At 44.8% G+C, this 24129-nt stretch overlaps 1 protein-coding gene across 1 annotated transcript in view; it reads right to left on the bottom strand.

Annotated features, from left to right (window-relative positions):
* LOC109877078 (dynein heavy chain 6, axonemal) overlaps positions 1–23633 on the bottom strand; it is a gene marked incomplete at its 3' end in the record, with an annotated part of 48375 nt that extends 24742 nt beyond the window's left edge. The window contains 19 exon segments of the mRNA XM_031818736.1: positions 987–1130; positions 3114–3227; positions 5347–5475; positions 6529–6780; positions 8129–8281; positions 8569–8720; positions 9028–9148; positions 9437–9526; positions 10732–10842; positions 11176–11283; positions 12600–12798; positions 13116–13215; positions 15652–15763; positions 18095–18229; positions 22090–22272; positions 22274–22358; positions 22837–22946; positions 22948–23121; positions 23605–23633. Of these exon segments, the coding sequence (XP_031674596.1) occupies positions 987–1130; positions 3114–3227; positions 5347–5475; positions 6529–6780; positions 8129–8281; positions 8569–8720; positions 9028–9148; positions 9437–9526; positions 10732–10842; positions 11176–11283; positions 12600–12798; positions 13116–13215; positions 15652–15763; positions 18095–18229; positions 22090–22272; positions 22274–22358; positions 22837–22946; positions 22948–23115 (2466 nt within the window).
* Between the last annotated feature and the right edge of the window lie 496 nt (positions 23634–24129).

Consider the following 24129-nt stretch of genomic DNA (forward strand, 5'->3'; position numbering starts at 1 on the left):
CACAGCCAGATAACACACACACACACCCACAGCCAGGTAACACACACACACACACCCACAGCCAGGTAACACACACACACACACACACAGCCAGGTAACACACACACACACACACCCACAGCCAGGTAACACACACACACACACCCACAGCCAGGTAACACACACACACACACAGCCAGGTAACACACACACACCCACAGCCAGGTAACACACACACACACACACACACACACACACACCCACAGCCAGGTAACACACACACACAGCCAGGTAACACACACACACCCACAGCCAGGTAACACACACACACTGAGTGTACAAAACATTAGCAACACCTTCCTAATATTGAGTTGCACCCCCTTCTGACCTCAGAACAGTCTCAATTCGTCAGGACATGGACTGTACAAGGTGTTGAAAGATTTCCACAGGGAAACTGGCCTAAGTTGACTCCAATGCTTCCCACAGTTGTGTCAAGTTGGCTGGATGTCCTTTGGGTGGTGGACCATTTTTGATACACACAGGAAACTGTTGAGCGTGAAAAACCCAGCAGCGCTGCAATTCTTGACACACTCAAACTGGTGCACCTGGCACCTACTACCATACTCCCATTCACACACTTAAAACGGTTGTCTTCACCCTCTGAATGACACACACACACATTCCATGTCTCAATTGTCTCGAGGCTTAAACATCCTTCTTTAACCCGTCTCCTCCTCTTCATCTACACTGATTGAAGTGGATTTAACAAGTGACATCAACAAGGGATCATAGCTTTCACCTGGATTCACCTGGTCAGTCTGTCATGGAGAGAGCAGGTGTTCCTAATGTTTTGTCCACTCATGCATATACAGTACATTACAGACCGCAACAAACAACAACCTTCTGTCACACATCATACCGACATCAACTGGAGAGAATCATCCTACACAACACACATCATATCGACATCAACTGGAGAGAATCATCCTATACAACACACATCATACCTTCTCCCTCATGCCCTCAACGTGCTCTTTGAGTCGTGGAACCACACTGTTGGGTGGCAGGCCTTTCTCCAGCTGGTTCACACACTTGGCATATTTATTGACCTGGGCACTCAGAGTCTCTGGGTCCAACTCCTCAAACTTACACTGGGAGGGAGAGAGAGAAGGACAGGTGGAGTATACTACTGTTATTACATACACTGAGAAGACAGGTGGAGTATACTACTGTTATTACATACACTGAGAAGACAGGTGGAGTATACTACTGTTATTACATACACTGAGAAGACATGTGGAGTATACTACTGTTATTACATACACTGAGAAGACAGGTGGAGTATACTACTGTTATTACATACACTGAGAAGACAGGTGGAGTATAATACTGTTATTACATACACTGAGAAGACAGGTGGAGTATACGACTGTTATTACATACACTGAGAAGACAGGTGGAGTATACGACTGTTATTACATACACTGAGAAGACAGGTGGAGTATACTACTGTTATTACATACACTGAGAAGACAGGTGGAGTATACTACTGTTATTACATACACTGAGAAGACAGGTGGAGTATACTACTGTTATTACATACACTGAGAAGACAGGTGGAGTATACTACTGTTATTACATACACTGAGAAGACAGGTGGAGTATACTACTGTTATTACATACACTGAGAAGACAGGTGGAGTATACTACTGTTATTACATATACTGAGAAGACAGGTGGAGTATACTACTGTTATTACATACACTGAGAAGACTGGTGGAGTATACAACTGTTATTACATACACTGAGAAGACAGGTGGAGTATACTACTGTTACTACATACACTGAGAAGACAGGTGGAGTATACTATTGTTACTACATACACTGAGAAGACATGTGGAGTATACTACTGTTACTACATGCACTGAAAAGACAGGTGGAGTATACTACTGTTATTACTTACACTGAGAAGACAGGGAGTATACTACTGTTATTACATACACTGAGAAGACAGGTGGAGTATACGACTGTTATTACATACACTGAGAAGACAGGTGGAGTATACTACTGTTATTACATACACTGAGAAGACAGGTGGAGTATACTACTGTTATTACATACACTGAGAAGACAGGGAGTATACTACTGTTATTACATACACTGAGAAGACAGGTGGAGTATACTACTGTTATTACATACACTGAGAAGACAGGTGGAGTATACTACTGTTATTACATACACTGAGAAGACAGGTGGAGTATACTACTGTTATTACATACACTGAGAAGACAGGTGGAGTATACTACTGTTATTACAAACAATGAGAAGACAGGTGGATTATACTACTGTTATTACAAACAATGAGAAGACAGGTGGAGTATACTACTGTTATTACAAACAATGAGAAGACAGGTGGATTATACTACTGTTATTACATACACTGAGAAGACAGGTGGAGTATACTACTGTTATTACATACACTGAGAAGACAGGTGGAGTATACTACTGTTATTACATACACTGAGAAGACAGGTGGAGTATACTACTGTTATTACATACACTGAGAAGACAGGTGGAGTATACTACTGTTATTACATACACTGAGAAGACAGGTGGAGTATACTACTGTTATTACATACACTGAGAAGACAGGTGGAGTATACTACTGTTATTGCATACACTGAGAAGACAGGTGGAGTATACTACTGTTATTACATACACTGAGCAGACAGGTGGAGTATACTACTGTTATTACATACACTGAGAAGACAGGTGGAGTATACTACTGTTATTACATACACTGAGAAGACAGGTGGAGTATACTACTGTTATTACATACACTGAGAAGACAGGTGGAGTATACTACTGTTATTACATACACTGAGAAGACAGGTGGAGTATACTACTGTTATTACATACACTGAGAAGGAAGACACACAGGCAGTTAGAATATGTTGCTGTCGCCTCATTTTCGGACAAAATCGTATTAACTTTTGCAGTGTGGTCAGAATGCAAAAGGTGAGACTTTGAGACAGCGAAGAATAGAGGAACAATCCCCTTTGTCAGAAGTGTATGGTAGGGAACACAGTGTCCTGTGTGTGATATCTAACCCCCTGCATGGTTCCATACTGTACCTCCATCCAGCCAGCCTGCAGGGCGTCCCACTCCTCCAGAGAGTCCCACAGCAGCTGTTTCAGTTTCACCTCCGCACTCAGCTCCTCTAACGCCTCGTACTTAGTCACCTCCACCTACAGAGGCAAGGGGTTAGAGGTCAGAGAGGGATGACTCATCTCTTCTTAGGCCTCATACTTAGTCACCTCCACCTACAGAGGTCAGGGGTTAGAGGTCAGAGAGGGGTCACTGAGCTCTTCTAACGCATCATTCCTAGTCATCTCCACCTACAGAGGTCAGGGGTTAGAGGTCAGAGAGGGGTCACTCATCTCCACTAACGCATCATACTTAGTCATCTCCACCTACAGAGGCAATGGGTTAGAGGTCAGAGAGGGGTCACTCATCTCCACTAACGCCTCATACTTAATCATCTCCACCTACAGAGGTCAGGGGTTAGAGCTCAGAGAGGGACAACTCATCTCCACTAACGCCTCATAATTAATCACCTCCACCTACAGAGGCAAGGGGTTAGAAGACAGAGAGGTGTCACTCATCTCCACTAACGCCTCATACTTAGTCACCTCCATCTACAGAGGCAAGGGGTTAGAATTCAGAGAGGGGTGACTCTACTTGAGGGTAGTGGACAAGACGGGTGCCAAGGCCAGGGAGAAAGGGGTCAATGAGGGATAGAGAATATAGGCATCCTTTGAAAGAGACACTTAATCTGAATTGCCTCAATCAATGCACATCCAGGTGTGAAAAAGTGCCAAAGGGAAGATACTTAAACGCACAACAGTAAGTTACTCTACATTTAACTATACTGTTTCTCTCAAGGAACAATGGTGAAAAGTGGTGTTTACTGTCCTCTAGTGGTCAGAAGACGTACTGTATCCTATTACTCGGCATCTATGTATTGAAACGTATAGTATTGTATTGTATAGTATTGTATAGTATGGTATAGTACGGTATAGTATGGTATTGTATAGCTTGGTATTGTATTATATCGTATTGTATAGTATGGTATTGTATAGTATTGTATAACATTGTATTGTATAGTATGGTATAGTATGGTATCGTATAGTACTGTAGAATATTGTATTGTATAGTATAGTATGGTATAGTATGGCACCGTAGAATATTGCATTACATAGTATAGTATGGTATAGTATGGTATGGCATAGTATAGTATTGTAAAGTATTGTATAGTATTGTATAATATTGTATTGTACAGTATGGTATGGTATTGTATAGTATTATATAGTATGCCGGTGTATAGTAGTGTATAGTATGGTATAGGGTAGTATAGAATATTGTATTGTATTGTATAGTATGATATAGTATAGTTTGGTATAGTATTGTATTCTATAGTATGGTTTAGCATGGTATAGTATGGTATTGTATAGTATGGTGTAGTATGGTATTGTAGAATATTGTATTACATAATATAGTATGGTATAGTATGGTATCGTATATTATGGTATTGTAGAATATTGTATAGTATGGTATGGCATAGTATGGTATTGTAGAATATTGTATTGTATAGTATGGTATAGTATGGTACTGTATTGTATAGTATGGTATCATATGGTATTGTAGTGTATAGTATAGTATAGTATGGTACTGTATAGTATGGTATTGTATAGTATGGTATTGTATTGTATGGTATTGCATTGTATAGTATGGTATAGTATGGTATAGTATGTTACTGTATAGTATGGTATTGTATTGTATAGTATGTTATTGTATAGTATGGTATTGTATTGTATAGTATGGTATTGTATAGTATGTTACTGTATAGTATGGTATTGTATTGTATAGTATGTTATTGTATAGTATGGTATTGTATTGTATAGTATGGTATTGTATAGTATGTTACTGTATAGTATGGTATTGTATTGTATAGTATGTTACTGTATTGTATGGTATGGTAATGTATAGTATGGTATTGTATAATATAGTATGGTATTCTATAGTATGGTATTGTATTGTACTGTATAGTATAGTATGGTATAGTATGGTACTGTAGAATATTGTATTGTATAGTATGGTATAGTATGGTATCGCATTGTATAGTATAGTATGGTACTGTATAATATTGTATTGTATATTGTATAGTATAGTATAGTATGGTATTGTATAGTATGATATTGCATTGTATAGTATAGTATGGTATAGTATGGTATAGTATGGTACTGTAGAATATTGTATAGTATGGTATTGTATGGTATAGTATAGTATTGTATAGTATAGTAGAACCTTGAAGTTCTTCTGGAAAGACTTGTACTGGAAGGCCTGGTTCTGCAGCTCGTCTATGGAGACCTGGACCTCGTCCAGCAGCAGACGGACCTTGGGACGCTCAGCGTTGATGTCCATGATCTGATTGTTCTGGGGAGCAGAGATCAACACATACACACAGTTATACATGGGTCAGGGACGGGCAACTGTTTTGCTCGCAGCAAAATGTCCCCTAGGGCCCCAAAAAGGCTAGGGCCGGCTCTGCCTGCGTGGGTATGGATGTTTATTTGACCTTTATTTAACCAGGCAAGTCAGTTCAGAACAAATTCTTATTTTCAATGACGGCCTAGGAACAGTGGGTTAACTGGTCTAGGAACAGTGGGTTAACTGGTCTAGGAACAGTGGAACAGTGGGTTAACTGGTCTAGGAACAGTGGGTTAACTGGTCTAGGAACAGTGGGTTAACTGGTCTAGGAACAGTGGGTTAACTGGTCTAGGAACAGTGGAACAGTGGGTTAACTGGTCTAGGAACAGTGGGTTAACTGGTCTAGGAACAGTGGGTTAACTGGTCTAGGAACAGTGGGTTAACTGGTCTAGGAACAGTGGGTTAACTGGTCTAGGAACAGTGGGTTAACTGGTCTAGGAACAGTGGGTTAACTGGTCTAGGAACAGTGGGTTAACTGGTCTAGGAACAGTGGGTTAACTGGTCTAGGAACAGTGGGTTAACTGCCTGTTCAGGGGCAGAACAGATTTGTACCTTGTCAGCTCGGGGGTTTGAACTTGCAACCTTCCGGTTACTAGTCCAACGCTCTAACCACTAGGCTACCCTGTCGCCCCTCCCTGGATGTGGGTATGCAGACCCGCCAGCCACAGCGGCCACTCACTATGAGTTCAGATTTTTAATGGCTCCAACCCCCATCAAAGTTGTCCCTCCCTGGTCTGGATCAAACCCATACACATCTCTATTTACCCTACTCTGACAGACGAAATGATCTTTTCAGGTCAGTTGATTTAGAGCATAACGACCTGGGGAAGAGGAACCCAGTTGTAAATGACTGTCATATCCGGAGACTAATGTCTACATTCTTAGCTTTTTCCACAGTTATTTATAAAGCCTGTCTGGGGACAAACACTGAACCTTAGCGTGATGCTGAAGCTAGTGTGATACAATGCATCTGAGCGTTGACCCTTGACCTCTAGTTACCTGAGCCTGCTGTTTGACCCTCTTGACCTCCTTGTTGAGGTCGGTGATGTCCCGTTGGAGGTGGACACAGAACTTGTCCACGTTGGCGTCCTTCTCTCCCACGGCCTTGTCGATGGCGTTGCGTACGCCGGTGACTGAGGGTTTCAGGGTGGCGTAGACGGCAAAGTCCTCAGGAGGGCTGGGCACGGAGTAGGAGTCTATCAGCTTGTACATCTGGGACACGGTCTCTGTCTGCTCGTCCAACCACTCCATCTGACACACAAACACACAGACATGAAAGAACTGGCAGTGTTTACCCCAGATGTTTTCCTAGGCGGGCCATGCTGGCTGAAAACAGAAATTTGAGTCCTTTCCCAGAAACATCCAAGAAAGACGTTCACCTGACAACATGAACCCAACACTACTGACTCCCTTGGTCATCTTTCCCAGGAGTTTGGTAATGAGTAATGTAACAATGACTACAGTGTGATACAAAGTGACAAAGTACTCTGGGTCTGAGTCCCCTACTCTGGGTCTGTCCCCTACTCTGGGTCTGTCCCCTACTCTGGGTCTGAGTCCCCTACTCTGGGTCTGTCCCCTACTCTGGGTCTGTCCCCTACTCTGGGTCTGTCCCCTACTCTGGGTCTGAGTCCCCTACTCTGGGTCTGAGTCCCCTACTCTGGGTCTGTCCCCTACTCTGGGTCTGAGTCCCCTACTCTGGGTCTGTCCCCTACTCTGGGTCTGTCCCCTACTCTGGGTCTGAGTCCCCTACTCTGGGGCTGAGTCCCCTACTCTGGGTCTGTCCCCTACTCTGGGTCTGAGTCCCCTACTCTGGGTCTGAGTCCCCTACTCTGGGTCTGAGTCCCCTACTCTGGGTCTGTCCCCTACTCTAGGTCTGTCCCCTACTCTGGGTCTGAGTCCCCTACTCTGGGTCTGAGTCCCCTACTCTGGGTCTGTCCCCTACTCTGGGTCTGAGTCCGCTACTCTGGGTCTGAGTCCCCTACTCTGGGTCTGTCCCCTACTCTGGGTCTGAGTCCCCTACTCTGGGTCTGTCCCCTACTCTGGGTCTGTCCCCTACTCTGGGTCTGTCCCCTACTCTGGGTCTGAGTCCCCTACTCTGGGTCTGAGTCCCCTACTCTGGGTCTGAGTCCCCTACTCTGGGTCTGTCCCCTACTCTGGGTCTGTCCCCTACTCTAGGTCTGTCCCCTACTCTGGGTCTGAGTCCCCTACTCTGGGTCTGAGTCCCCTACTCTGGGTCTGTCCCCTACTCTAGGTCTGTCCCCAACTCTGGGTCTGAGTCCCCTACTCTGGGTCTGTCCCCTACTCTGGGTCTGTCCCCTACTCTGGGTCTGAGTCCGCTACTCTGGGTCTGTCCCCTACTCTGGGTCTGAGTCCCCTACTCTGGGTCTGTCCCCTACTCTGGGTCTGAGTCCGCTACTCTGGGATGGAGTCAGTCTCTTGAATGAAGAAGATGATGGCTCTGTGTGACCGTCAACCTTAACCTAATTCTCCTAACCTGCTATGTTCATTTTCTTAACCCAACCCTAAGTTCTCCTAACCTGCCACGAAAAAGTCCATTCTTACAAAAGCTGTATCCCTTCTAGACAAAAGCGTCTCTTACCCGCTCCTGTATCTCCTCTAGGAAGGTGAGGGAGTTGACGAACTCTGTAGTTGCAGAGGGGATGAACTCCAGTTTGAACTGGGCATCCTGAGCCTCAGTGATGATGGCGTCAATCTTTCTCTTGGCCAGCAGGGGGAGCATGTCATTGATGGCCTGGAGGGGAGGGTTGGAGGGGGGGAAGCACAGGCATTAATGTTGGTCAGTGGATGGACGGCCCAATCCCAAATCCACCACTTGACCCTAAACCCTATGGACTTGTGGAGAACCGATAGGATTTGACATTTGTAAGCAATTTGGTAATAGCTCAAACTCGCCCTCTGATAGGCTAGGTGGAAGATTATATTCATACATATTGCTAATACCAATGAATACGTTTCAGATCTCCACAGTTCAAAGGCCCGGGCTGTAGGGGGTGATTAACACTGTTCCTCTCCTCCTACCTCCAGACAGCGTAGTGGTGAGGGAAGGAGCTTCCCTTTAAGCAGAGTGGTGTCTACCAGCAGCAGGCCCAGGTGCCTCTTCTGTTTGATGGCCAGGGCCTCTTTATGTTCGCTGTGGTACTTCTTCAGACTCTCAGCGAAGAACGCCACTCCTACAGGGAACAGGACAGGGTACAGAGTCACATGATGACTCTCTAGACCGTTTAAAAAAGAGAGATGGGGGAGTGTTGATCTGCCACTGTGAAATATACAGAAAACGCCTAAAGGACCTCATTGGATCCAAAGGTCTGAATGAACTGAGACAAAATGGATATGCTGCTGTGGTATTTGTGATGACTGTAGAAACTCAAAGCTATATACTGAAAAGGAGTGCCTTGGCTAATCCATTTTCTCTGTTCCCTGGTAAGTTCATTGAATTGATGATGTTGGTGACGATGATGAAGAGCGTTGCTACGGTACCGTGATCCTGATCTCTGAGCGCGTCCAGGTCCAGACTCTCATTCTCTCTGTAGAAGACGCGGAAGCTCTCAAAGGTGCGGGCGTACACGCTGGCCGAGTCAAACGCAAACTGGAGCGATTGCTGAGAGGGAGCGAGAGGAGGAGGAAGAGGGAGACGAGGAGAGACAACAAAACAAACTTCTTAATGAGGCAGCCAGTTAGACGAACAGTCAGGGAATCAGGGCACAAGGACGAAGAGGCAAGACAACAAAACACTGAACTGTGAAAGTCATTTAACTGCCACAACAGATTTAAAGAGCTTTGGCATTAGGAATCATAACAGACACCAAGTTGACATCAAAATGTCCAAGACAATTACCATCCACTTAGCTAATTCAAATGACCTTTAAAAAGGACACCGAATGCTGACCTTGATGTCGAGGATGATGTTCAGGAGGTGTTTATCATCCTCTAACATGGCCTCCAGACCAGGACCGTCACCACACGTCTTCTCCTCCACCTGAATGGTTGTGGAATACAACCATGTTATGATAGGATAGTATTACATCTCCTCTACCTGAATGGTAGTGGAATACAACCATGTTATGATAGGATAGTATTACATCTCCTCTACCTGAATGGTAGTGGAATACAACCATGTTATGATAGGATAGTATTACATTTCCTCTACCGGAATGATAGTGGAATACAACCATGTTATGATAGGATAGTATTACATCTCCTCCACCTGAATGGTAGTGGAATACAACCATGTTATGATAGGATAGTATTACATCTCCTCCACCTGAATGGTAGTGGAATACAACCATGTTATGATAGGATAGTATTACATCTCCTCCACCTGAATGGTAGTGGAATACAACCATGTTATGATAGGATAGTATTACATCTCCTCTACCTGAATGGTAGTGGAATACAACCATGTTATGATAGGATAGTATTACATCTCCTCTACCTGAATGGTAGTGGAATACAACCATGTTATGATAGGATACTATTACATCTCCTCCACCTGAATGGTAGTGGAATACAACCATGTTATGATAGGATAGTATTACATCTCCTCTACCTGAATGGTAGTGGAATACAACCATGTTATGATAGGATAGTATTACATCTCCTCTACCTGAATGGTAGTGGAATACAACCATGTTATGATAGGATAGTATTACATCTCCTCTACCTGAATGGTAGTGGAATAAAACCATGTTATGATAGGATAGTATTACATCTCCTCTACCTGAATGGTAGTGGAATACAACCATGTTATGATAGGATAGTATTACATCTCCTCTACCTGAATGATAGTGGAATACAACCATGTTATGATAGGATAGTATTACTAACTGGACAACAGCCATCTTGTCAGACTATTACAACATTTAGGGATGGTTTCCTGGACACAGACCAACACTAATACTGAACAGAACTTATCATGAAGATTCTTCACGTTCCTTTTAATTCTAGAACTAGGTTTAATCTGTGTCTGGAAAACTGTCCCCAAAAACTACAACTAAACTAAATAACACCCTTGTCTTTGGTGAGCTAAGACCTGCACTGGACTTGTTCCTACAAGCACGAACTTTGCTGATAGCTACTTTGAGGAAAAATGTAGTCACTATAACAGGTGTAGTTGTCTCACCTAGCTTACTGCAAGATAAAAAAAAAAATTTATGCTAATTAGTCAACGGTAGTGTTTCACACCTTGCTGTTGATCATGGGCTGAGTGAAGGCATCAAAGTAGGAGTCAGTCACCAGCACAACTAATGACAACACCGTCTCCTGGAACCTAGAGATGATCTCTGACACACACTCCTGTTAGGGGAATACACACACACACAGCCACACTCAAAGGCACACACACATGCACAGACACACAACACACACACACAACACACACACAACACACACACAGCCACACTCAAAGGCACACACACATGCACAGACACACAACACACACACGACACACACACAGACACACACACAGTCAGACACTCAAACAAAAACACAGGCACAGCATAAAGAGAGAGCGAGAGAGAGATACATTGTTACAGACAAAAAAAGTAACAAATTCAGAGCCATATTGATATGTTGCAGAACGATGACATCGTCAGTGAGCTGAAAGGTGAGAGGTCAGGGGTTACAGACCTGGAAGACGTCTACGGAGGGTTCGTAGGTCAGAGCGTGGGTCTCCAGCATCAGCTCCGACACAAACATGGGTAGAAGATGAACAGCCTCCACTGTGGGCTCTGTAGCCTGAGGTACACACACACACACACACACACACACACACACACACACCACACACAGACACACACATACACACACACACACACACACACAGGGGTTAATACACAGTTAAAGGGGAAGGGATTGTCACAACAAAAGGAACCCACTATTCCGTTTAGTAAACCTTTTAGAAGGATGCAGGCAGAAAGCTGACTGTATTCTCCATTCTACAAGACAGACGATAACACCTGTTACACACTGTCCCTCTGTAGTTTTAAACTCTCCTAAACAGGCCTCTGGTTTCAGAAAGCCTAGTGGTCCACTGGAGGATCTCCATTGAGACGAGTTGGCTGAAAACGTAATGATGCTGGCCCATCGAAGGGGCTGGAAGCCGTGGAGCTGCCATGTGGAGAATCCTAGTTTTATCTTGTTATTGATACCATGTCGTTTTGACTCATAGCTAATCAACAACTGGCACAATGTATTTGAGAGACAAAAAGGTGGTCATTGTTTAAATGTATTTATGTTGTCAATAAACACGAAGCCAACCGTGTCTGTTTAGCTCCATAGTTGCTTTTTAGTCCGCGCAGAATGAGGCTACATCCACGTCTGAGAAAGTGTCCCTGAAGCCTTTTTCAAACCTCTCCACAGCCACCTTCATGTAGCAGCCCTGAACTACCTCACCTGAGTCACCTGAGTCACCTGAGTCACCTGGGTCACCTGAGTCACCTGAGTCACCTGAGTCACCTGGGTCACCTGAGTCACCTGGGTCACCTGGGTCACCTGAGTCACCTGAGTCACCTGAGTCACCTGGGTCACCTGAGTCACCTGAGTCACCTGGGTCACCTGAGTCACCTGAGTCACCTGAGTCACCTGGGTCACCTGAGTCACCTGAGTCACCTGAGTCACCAGGGTCACCTGAGTCACCTGAGTCACCTGGGTCACCTGGGTCACCTGAGTCACCTGAGTCACCTGAGTCACCTGGGTCACCTGAGTCACCTGAGTCACCTGAGTCACCTGAGTCACCTGAGTCACCTGAGTCACCAGGTCACCTGGGTCACCTGAGTCACCTGAGTCACCTGAGTCACCTGAGTCACCTGAGTCACCTGGGTCACCTGAGTCACCTGGGTCACCTGAGTCACCTGAGTCACCTGAGTCACCTGGGTCACCTGGGTCACCTGAGTCACCTGAGTCACCTGAGTCACCTGAGTCACCTGAGTCACCAGGTCAACGGTTTGGTGATTAGTTGACCGGTTGAATCACATGGACTAGTTCTGGAATAGATCAAATCCATGGAACGGCTGTGGGTCCCAGACGAGAGGTCTGAAACGGTCTTGTTGTACCTTCCTGTCGGAGTCCTCCGTGGCTCCACCTCCGTCTCCAGCGGCGACAGCAGCATCGGTGTCGGCCCAGCTGTGGATGACAGCGTGTGTTGGGGTGTGTTGGATCTGGTCCTGCAGGACGGCCAGTAGTTTGGCCACAGAGTTCACAGCCAGGATGTGCATGGTGTTCACCATCAGGTAGTCAGCCAACCGGATGAAACTGGAACAAGACAGAGTAGGAAGGGGGCTCCTTCACGGCACCTCCATAGGTAAAGCACTCCAGCTCAACGTACAGGTAGAAATGGGACGTGTGTGTGAGAGATGAGTCACCGGATGGTGAGCCAACCGGATGGTGTGTGTAGCGGAGAGGAGGGCTTCAATAATAGTGTGAGTGTGTGCGTGCGTGTGCGTGTGTGTGTGTGTCTTTGCGTGTGTAAGTGTGTGTGTCTTTGCGGGTGTGAATGTGAGTGTGTGTGTGTGCGTGTGTGTGTGAGTGTTTTGTGTGTGTGTGTGTGTGTGTGTGTGTGTGGTACCCACCAGGTGAGGCGTCTACAGTGGTACCTCTTGTTGGCCTGTTCTGTGTAACTCATCTTCTCTGGAGCCTCTTCAAACAGCAGCTCAATCTCAGGTGTTCCCTCTGGAGTACACACACTTCACACTCACTCTACTGTCTGTTCCCTCTGGAGTACACACACTTCACACTCACTCTACTGTCTGTTCCCTCTGGAGTACACACACTTCACACTCACTCTACTGTCTGTTCCCTCTGGAGTACACACACTTCACACTCACTCTACTGTCTGTCCCCTCTGGAGTACACACACTTCACACTCACTCTACTGTCTGTTCCCTCTGGAGTACACACACTTCACACTCACTCTACTGTCTGTTCCCTCTGGAGTACACACACTTCACACTCACTCTACTGTCTGTTCCCTCTGGAGTACACACACTTCACACTCACTCTACTGTCTGTTCCCTCTGGAGTACACACACTTCTACTTTTTTGTGTTGTAGTTATAGTCAGGTGTGTGTGTGTACCTGTGTTGTAGGTATAGTCAGGTGTGTGTGTATCTGTGTTGTAGTTATAGTCAGGTTTGTGTGTACCTGTGTTGTAGTTATAGTCAGGTGTGTGTGTACCTGTGTTGTAGTTATAGTCGGGTGTGTGTGTACCTGTGTTGTAGTTATAGTCAGGTGTGTGTACCTCTGTTGTAGTTATAGTCAGGTGTGTGTACCTCTGTTGTAGTTATAGGCAGGTGTGTGTGTACCTGTGTTGTAGTTATAGTCAGCTGTGTGTGTACCTGTGTTGTAGTTATAGTCAGGTGTGTGTACCTGTGTTGTAGTTATAGCCAGGTGTGTGTGTGTACCTGTGTTGTAGTTATAGTCAGGTGTGTGTGTACCTGTGTTGTAGTTATAGTCAGGTGTGTGTGTACCTGTGTTGTAGTTATAGTCAGGTGTGTGTACCTGTGTTGTAGTTATAGGCAGGTGTGTGTGTGTACCTGTGTTGTAGTTATAGTCAGGTGTGTGTACCTGTGTTGTAGTTATAGCCAGGTGTGTGTGTGTACCTGTGTTGTAGTTATAGTCAGGTGTGTGTGTACCTGTGTTGTAGTTATAGTCAGGTGTGTGTGTGCCTGGGTTGTAGTTATAGTCAGGTGTGTGTACCTGTGTTGTAGTTATAGTCAGGTGTGTGTGTACCTGTGTTGTAGTTATAGTCAGGTGTGTGTGTGTACCTGTATTGTAGTTATTGTCAGGTGTGTGTGTGTGTACCTGTGTTGTAGTTATAGTCAGGTGTGTGTGTGTACCTGTGTTGTAGTTATAGTCAGGTGTGTGTGTACCTGTGTTGTAGTTATAGTCAGGTGTGTGTGTACCTGTGTTGTAGTTATAGTCAGGTGTGTGTACCTGTGTTGTAGTTATAGTCAGGTGTGTGTACCTGTGTTGTAGTTATAGTCAGGTGTGTGTGTGTAACTGTGTTGTAGTTATAGTCCGGTGTGTGTACCTGTGTTGTAGTTATAGTCAGGTGTGTGTGTACCTGTGTTGTAGTTATAGTCAGGTGTGTGTGTACCTGTGTTGTAGTTATAGTCAGGTGTTTGTGTACCTGTGTTGTAGTTATAGTCAGGTGTGTGTGTACCTGTGTTGTAGTTATAGTCAGGTGTGTGTACCTGTGTTGTAGTTATAGTCAGGTGTGTGTACCTGTGTTGTAGTTATAGTCAGGTGTGTGTGTGTACCTGTGTTGTAGTTATAGTCGGGTGTGTGTACCTGTATTGTAGTTATAGTCAGGTGTGTGTACCTGTGTTGTAGTTATAGTCAGGTGTGGGTGTACCTGTGTTGTAGTTATAGTCAGGTGTGTGTACCTGTGTTGTAGTTATAGTCAGGTGTGTGTGTGTACCTGTGTTGTAGTTATTGTCAGGTGTGTGTGTGTGTGTACCTGTGTTGTAGTTATAGTCAGGTGTGTGTGTGTACCTGTGTTGTAGTTATAGTCAGGTGTGTGTGTACCTGTGTTGTAGTTATAGTCAGGTGTGTGTACCTGTGTTGTAGTTATAGTCAGGTGTGTGTACCTGTGTTGTAGTTATAGTCAGGTGTGTGTGTGTAACTGTGTTGTAGTTATAGTCAGGTGTGTGTACCTGTATTGTAGTTATAGTCAGGTGTGTGTACCTGTGTTGTAGTTATAGTCAGGTGTGTGTACCTGTGTTGTAGTTATAGTCAGGTGTGTGTGTACCTGTGTTGTAGTTATAGTCAGGTGTGTGTGTACCTGTGTTGTAGTTATAGTCAGGTGTGTGTGTACCTGTGTTGTAGTTATAGTCAGGTGTGTGTACCTGTGTTGTAGTTATAGTCAGGTGTGTGTGTGTACCTGTGTTGTAGTTATAGTCAGGTGTGTGTGTGTACCTGTGTTGTAGTTATAGTCAGGTGTGTGTACCTGTGTTGTAGTTATAGTCAGGTGTGTGTGTGTACCTGTGTTGTAGTTATAGTCAGGTGTGTGTACCTGTGTTGTAGTTATAGTCAGGTGTGTGTACCTGTGTTGTAGTTATAGTCAGGTGTGTGTACCTGTGTTGTAGTTATAGTCAGGTGTGTGTACCTGTGTTGTAGTTATAGTCAGGTGTGTATCCAGCCTCCAACATGGCCGTGTGACAGGCGCTCCTGGCCACCTCTTTTACCAGCTCCCTGAACTCTTCCAGACGAGAAGATACCTGCACACACACACACACACACACACACAACACGTTGCCATGTAAAGGGACAGACACACATGTAACAGTACTGCTTCCGTCCCTCTCCTTGGCCATCCTGGGCTCCAACCAGGCCCCCTCAGAACTGTCACCCACACGGCATCGCCACACAGACGCTGAGGCTCTTGCGGCGTAAGGGAAATGTTTACTTCAAGGTGTCAGCGCGGGTGTCAGCGCGGGTGTCATCGCGGGTGACGTCACTGATTGAACACGACTAGCGTGCACCGCTAACATGCTAGACATTTCACACATGAACAACATGAACAATGAAAGGAGAGCCGCACACTAGGAGCTCAGACGCAATAATGTAATAACCTAACATCCAACGTCTGGACAGACAAGCTTTATCAGGGTAAAACACTGCAGGGTGACTAGTTTATAGTGTTAAAGGACACACACACACAGAATATGTCATGTAAAGGAACAGACACACAGAGAATATGTCATGTAAAGGAACAGACACATCATGTAAAGGAACAGACACATCATGTAAAGGAACAGACACGTCATGTAAAGGGACAGACAGACATCATGTAAAGGAACAGACACATCATGTAAAGGAACAGACACGTCATGTAAAGGGACAGACATCATGTAAAGGGACAGACACATCATGTAAAGGGACAGACAGACATCATGTAAAGGAACAGACACATCATGTAAAGGAACAGACACGTCATGTAAAGGGACAGACACATCATGTAAAGGAACAGACACATCATGTAAAGGAACAGACACATCATGTAAAGGAACAGACACATCATGTAAAGGGACAGACACATCATGTAAAGGAACAGACACGTCATGTAAAGGGACAGACACATCATGTAAAGGAACAGACACACTTCATGTAAAGGGACAGACACACAGAGAATATGTCATGTAAAGGGACAGACACACAGAGAATATGTCATGTAAAGGGACAGACACACAGAGAATATGTCATGTAAAGGGACAGACACACAGAGAATATGTCATGTAAAGGGACAGACACACAGAGAATATGTCATGTAAAGGTACAGACACACTTCATGTAAAGGAACAGACACACAGAGAATATGTCATGTAAAGGGACAGACACATCATGTAAAGGAACAGACACACAGAGAATATGTCATGTAAAGGAACAGACACACATCATGTAAAGGAACAGACACACAGAGAATATGTCATGTAATGGAACAGACACACAGAGAATATGTCATGTAAAGGAACAGACACACAGAGAATATGTCATGTAAAGGGACAGACACACATCATGTAAAGGAACAGACACACAGAGAATATGTAATGTAAAGGGACAGACACATCATGTAAAGGGACAGACACACAGAGAATATGTAATGTAAAGGGACAGACACATCATGTAAAGGGACAGACACATCATGTAAAGGGACAGACACACAGAGAACATGTCACGTAAAGGAACAGACACATCATGTAAAGGAACAGACACATCATGTAAAGGGACAGACACGTCATGTAAAGGAACAGACACGTCATGTAAAGGAACAGACACGTCATGTAAAGGGACAGACACGTCATGTAAAGGAACAGACACGTCATGTAAAGGAACAGACACATCATGTAAAGGAACAGACACGTCATGTAAAGGAACAGACACATCATGTAAAGGAACAGACACGTCATGTAAAGGAACAGACACATCATGTAAAGGGACAGACACATCATGTAAAGGGACAGACACGTCATGTAAAGGAACAGACACATCATGTAAAGGGACAGACACATCATGTAAAGGAACAGAAACGTCATGTAAAGGGACAGACACACATCATGTAAAGGAACAGACACGTCATGTAAAGGAACAGACACATCATGTAAAGGAACAGACACACATCATGTAAAGGAACAGACACACATCATGTAAAGGGACAGACACATCATGTAAAGGAACAGACACGTCATGTAGAGGAACAGACACGTCATGTAAAGGGACAGACACATCACGTAAAGTAACAGACACGTCATGTAAAGGAACAGACACGTCATGTAAAGGGACAGACACATCATGTAAAGGAACAGACACATCATGTAAAGGAACAGACACATCATGTAAAGGAACAGACACGTCATGTAAAGGGACAGACAGACATCATGTAAAGGAACAGACACATCATGTAAAGGAACAGACACATCACGTAAAGGGACAGACACGTCATGTAAAGGAACAGACACATCATGTAAAGGGACAGACACATCATGTAAAGGGACAGACACGTCATGTAAAGGAACAGACACGTCATGTAAAGGGACAGACAGACTGCGTACCTCCTCCAGCTGGTTGTACTGAGCCTCCTGGAACTCCTCCAGAGTGTATGTGTGATCTTTCAGGATGTGACAAAGCCCCATGTCACTGATCCTGTAGCACATCTCTCTGATGTTCAGCAACGCTGGACGCAGAGACTGGAAACACACACACAGCTGTTACTGTTCCTTCCTGTTATCTTAAAATAATTACCTAGTTGGGTTCCATTATACACAGCTGTTACTGCTCCTTCCTGTTATCTTAAAATAATTACCTAGTTGGGTTCCATTACACACAGCTGTTACTGCTGCTTCCTGTTATCTTAAAATAATTACCTAGTTGGGTTCCATTATACACAGCTGTTACTGCTGCTTCCTGTTATCTTAAAATAATTACCTAGTTGGGTTCCATTACACACAGCTGTTACTGTTCCTTCCTGTTATCTTAAAATAACTACCTAGTTGGGTTCCATTATACACAGCTGTTACTGCTCCTTCCTGTTATCTTAAAATAACTACCTAGTTGGGTTCCATTACACACAGCTGTTACTGTTCCTTCCTGTTATCTTAAAATAACTACCTAGTTGGGTTCCATTATACACAGCTGTTACTGCTCCTTCCTGTTATCTTAAAATAATTACCTAGTTGGGTTCCATTATACACAGCTGTTACTGTTCCTTCCTGTTATCTTAAAATAACTACCTAGTTGGGTTCCATTATACACAGCTGTTACTGCTCCTTCCTGTTATCTTAAAATAACTACCTAGTTGGGTTCCATTATACACAGCTGTTACTGTTCCTTCCTGTTATCTTAAAATAACTACCTAGTTGGGTTCCATTATACACAGCTGTTACTGCCCCTTCCTGTTATCTTAAAATAACTACCTAGTTGGGTTCCATTACACACAGCTGTTACTGCCCCTTCCTGTTATCTTAAAATAACTACCTAGTTGGGTTCCATTACACACAGCTGTTACTGCTCCTTCCTGTTATCTTAAAATAATTACCTAGTTGGGTTCCATTATACACAGCTGTTACTGCTCCTTCCTGTTATCTTAAAATAACTACCTAGTTGGGTTCCATTATACACAGCTGTTACTGCTCCTTCCTGTTATCTTAAAATAACTACCTAGTTGGGTTCCATTATACACAGCTGTTACTGCTCCTTCCTGTTATCTTAAAATAACTACCTAGTTGGGTTCCATTATACACAGCTGTTACTGCTCCTTCCTGTTATCTTAAAATAATTACCTAGTTGGGTTCCATTACACACAGCTGTTACTGCTCCTTCCTGTTATCTAAAAATAACTACCTAGTTGGGTTCCATTATACACAGCATTTAGACTATAAACACATACTGCAGGTCAATGGTACAGACCATTTAGACTATAAACACATACTGCAGGTCAATGGTACAGACCAGGTTGACTATAAACACATACTTTATAGTCAATGGTACAGACCATGTTGACTATAAACACATACTGCAGGTCAATGGTACAGACCAGGTTGACTATAAACACATACTGCAGGTCAATGGTACAGACCATTTAGACTATAAACACATACTGCAGGTCAATGGTACGAACCATGTTGACTATAAACACATACTGCAGGTCAATGGTACAGACCATGTTGACTATAAACACATACTGCAGGTCAATGGTACAGACCATGTTGACTATAAATCACATACTGCAGGTCAATGGAACAGACCATGTTGACTATAAACACATACTGCAGGTCAATGGTACGGACCATTTAGACTATAAACACATACTGCAGGTCAATGGAACAGACCATGTTGACTATAAACACATACTGCAGGTCAATGGTACAGACCATTTAGACTATAAACACATACTGCAGGTCAATGGTACGAACCATGTTGACTATAAACACATACTGCAGGTCAATGCTACGAACCATGTTGACTATAAACACATACTGCAGGTCAATGGTACAGACCATTTAGACTATAAACACATACTGCAGGTCAATGGTACAGACCATTTAGACTATAAACACATACTGCAGGTCAATGGTACAGACCATGTTGACTATAAACACATACTGCAGGCCAATGGTACAGACCATGTTGACTATAAACACATACTGCAGGTCAATGGTACGAACCATGTTGACTATAAACACATACTGCAGGTCAATGGTACAGACCATGTTGACTATAAACACATACTGCAGGTCAATGGTACAGACCATGTTGACTATAAACACATACTGCAGGTCAATGGTACGAACCATGTTGACTATAAACACATACTGCAGGTCAATGGTACAGACCATGTTGACTATAAACACATACTGCAGGTCAATGGTACGAACCATGTTGACTATAAACACATACTGCAGGTCAATGGTACGAACCATGTTGACTATAAACACATACTGCAGGTCAATGCTACGAACCATGTTGACTATAAACACATACTGCAGGTCAATGGTACAGACCATTTAGACTATAATCACATACTGCAGGTCAATGGTACAGACCATTTAGACTATAAACACATACTGCAGGTCAATGCTACGAACCATGTTGACTATAAACACATACTGCAGGTCAATGGTACAGACCATGTTGACTATAAACACATACTGCAGGTCAATGGTACGGACCATGTTGACTATAAACACATACTGCAGGTCAATGCTACGAACCATGTTGACTATAAACACATACTGCAGGTCAATGGTACAGACCATTTAGACTATAAACACATACTGCAGGTCAATGGTATAAAAACACAAATGTAGAGGTCTTGTCCTGCCCCAGGAAACACTACTGGACCCAGCAATACCACCACCTCGGTGTCCTGACCAGGAAACACTACTGGACCCAACACCACCACCACCACCTCAGTGTCCTGACCAGGAAACACTACTGGACTCAACAATACCACCACCTCATTACCCTGACCAGGAAACACTACTGGACACAACAATACCACCACCTCATTATCCTGACCAGGAAACACTACTGGACCCAACAATACCACCCACCTCATTATCCTGACCAGGAAACACTACTGGACCCAACAATACCACCACCTCATTATCCTGACCAGGAAACACTACTGGACCCAACACCATCACCACCTCATTATCCTGACCAGGAAACACTACTGGACCCAACAATACCACCACCTCATTATCCTGACCAGGAAACACTACTGGACCCAACACCATCACCACCTCATCCTGACCAGGAAACACTACTGGACCCAACACCATCACCACCTCATTATCCTGACCAGGAAACACTACTGGACCCAACACCATCACCACCTCATTGTCCTGACCAGGAAACACTACTGGACCCAACACCATCACCACCTCATTGTCCTGACCAGGAAACACTACTGGACCCAACAATACCACCACCTTGGTGTCCTGACCAGGAAACACTACTGGACCCAACAATACCACCACCTCATTATCCTGACCAGGAAACACTACTGGACCCAACACCACCACCTCATTGTCCTGACCAGGAAACACTACTGGACCCAACACCACCACCACCTCATTATCCTGACCAGGAAACACTACTGGACCCAACAATACCACCACCTCATTATCCTGACCAGGAAACACTACTGGACCCAACACCACCACCTCATTATCCTGACCAGGAAACACTACTGGACCCAACAATACCACCACCTTGGTGTCCTGACCAGGAAACACTACTGGACCCAACAATACCACCACCTCATTATCCTGACCAGGAAACACTACTGGACCCAACACCACCACCTCATTGTCCTGACCAGGAAACACTACTGGACCCAACACCACCACCACCTCATTATCCTGACCAGGAAACACTACTGGACCCCAACAATACCACCACCTCATTATCCTGACCAGGAAACACTACTGGACCCAACACCACCACCTCATTATCCTGACCAGGAAACACTACTGGACCCAACAATACCACCACCTCGGTGTCCTGACCAGGAAACACTACTGGACCCAACAATACCACCCACCTCATTGACGATGAACAGGTGCTCCTGCAGGGACTTCTTGCACGTGTTGATCTTCTTGGAGCGGACGTTGGTCCGCCACACTCTGAAGGCCTTCCACCTCCTGAAGAGGGCGAAGGCCGGGATGGCCAGAGGCGACGGTGGCACCGGCTACTCATGCTCCCAGCGCTCTAACGGCAGGAAGTCCCATCTCCGCGTCAGAGATGCAGGTCACACCCTGCTGGCTGATGGTAGAGTAGTCCTGCTTGTTGATGTTCTCATACGCCACTATCCTGGGGGGGGGGGGGGGGGGGGGGGAGGTCAAAGGTGAGAGTTGGGATGGGTAGTGAGAATAAGGTTGTAGGTTTTATATTTGATAGAGAACTTGTTGTTTGCGTGAGTGTGTGTGTGTGTCTGTGTCGTCTCTCTTTGTTATAAACATATCTGATATAGGTTAGGGTGTGTGTTTCTCTCTCTTACTTGAGGTTATAAACATCATATCTGATATAGGTTAGGGTGTGTGTGTTTCTCTCTCTTACTTGAGGTTATAAACATATCTGATATAGGTTAGGGTGTGTGTGTTCTCTCTCTCTTACTTGAGGTTATAAACATCATATCTGATATAGGTTAGGGTGTGTGTTTCTCTCTCTTACTTGAGGTTATAAACATCATATCTGATATAGGTTAGGGTGTGTGTTTCTCTCTCTTACTTGATGTTATAAACATCATATCTGATATAGGTTTGGGTGTGTGTGTTTCTCCCTCTCTTACTTGAGGTTATAAGCATCATATTTGATGGAGCTCTTGGGTGCGGCAGAGGTCATGTACAGGAAGCCCAGGTGAGGGTTGTTCCGGATGATTCTGACGATGTCCGGCGGGGAGCCGTATTTGGGCACGGATCACATCCTCTGCAGAGCTGAAGATGACGGGGTGACTGGCTGGGAGAGGGAAGGGGGAGTGGAGGAAGGCTCCGGTGGGGGAGGGCTTTGCGGACTTGGAGGAGCGAGGGCGTTTGGGGGGAGAGGGGGAACACAGGGTACTCTGGGTCATCTGAGCCTGGAGGGAGGAAGCAGGGACAGTCAGTCAGGCTTTTATATTTTTATTGATTTGACTTTGAAAAGCGTCATGAACAGCTGAAAGGGGACTTTGTACTACGTCTCTTGACAACAAAAGAGACAGATATTGATTGTGGACTGGTTCTTCTGTGGCTCAAATGAGGTTGATGAGGTTGAAGTACTGCTTAAAACAGAACAAGAATGCTATGAGTTGAACAGTAGTCTGACCCGTATCAGTCCACTGTGATACCTCTCAGCTTCAGAGAGCGAGGAGTCATCAGAGAGCGGGGGGCTATAGGGAGGGCTACTGACGAACAGAGCACAGCTCAGTATCTGCCTCCCACCGTCTACAATCATCATTTATTCAGAACATGGCTGTATATCACTAGTGAAATCATGGTTAAGACAATCTGGATATCAAATTAAACCATGTCAAATCTGCATGACGTCTGTCTGTCCAGCAGAGCCCTTCTCAGTCTTCCACCTGTTTCTCCTTGACGTGTTCAGGCAGCTCAGGGAGTGAAGGGTGGAGCTCTGTCTGTCAGGGGCCTTGTCCATCCACTCTACCCCAACAAGGGAGGGCGACGGAGGCTTCCAGCCCGACTGGATCAGCCTCTTCCCGGTTCTGCCTGTGGATGAACTCTGGCTGCTTGTGGTCCTGGTACTTCTTCAGGGACCGGCTGAATGAGAGAAGATGTGTAAATACAGGATGTTTATGTGCTTATGGGGCAGTTGATGTCTGAGATGGTTATGAGAACAAAGGCTGATATTTAGAAAACATTACTGTGAGCAAACAGTGTTTACAAGTGTCTGGGTCCCCATATTCACCCCCCCCCCACCCACCAGTATCTCCAGTGGTACGGGTCTCTGCCCTGCCCTCCTGCGTTCCTGGGCCTTGGTGGTGTGTGTGAAGACCAGGGCATTCAGGGTTGCGTTGTGCCTGGCTCGGGGCTACTGAGATCAGCCTGGCTCTCAGTGCCTCTGGGTCTACGTGCCTGGGGACATGGTG

This window comes from Oncorhynchus kisutch, unplaced genomic scaffold (genome assembly GCF_002021735.2).
Source record: "Oncorhynchus kisutch isolate 150728-3 unplaced genomic scaffold, Okis_V2 scaffold1579, whole genome shotgun sequence".
NCBI lineage: Eukaryota > Metazoa > Chordata > Actinopteri > Salmoniformes > Salmonidae > Oncorhynchus > Oncorhynchus kisutch.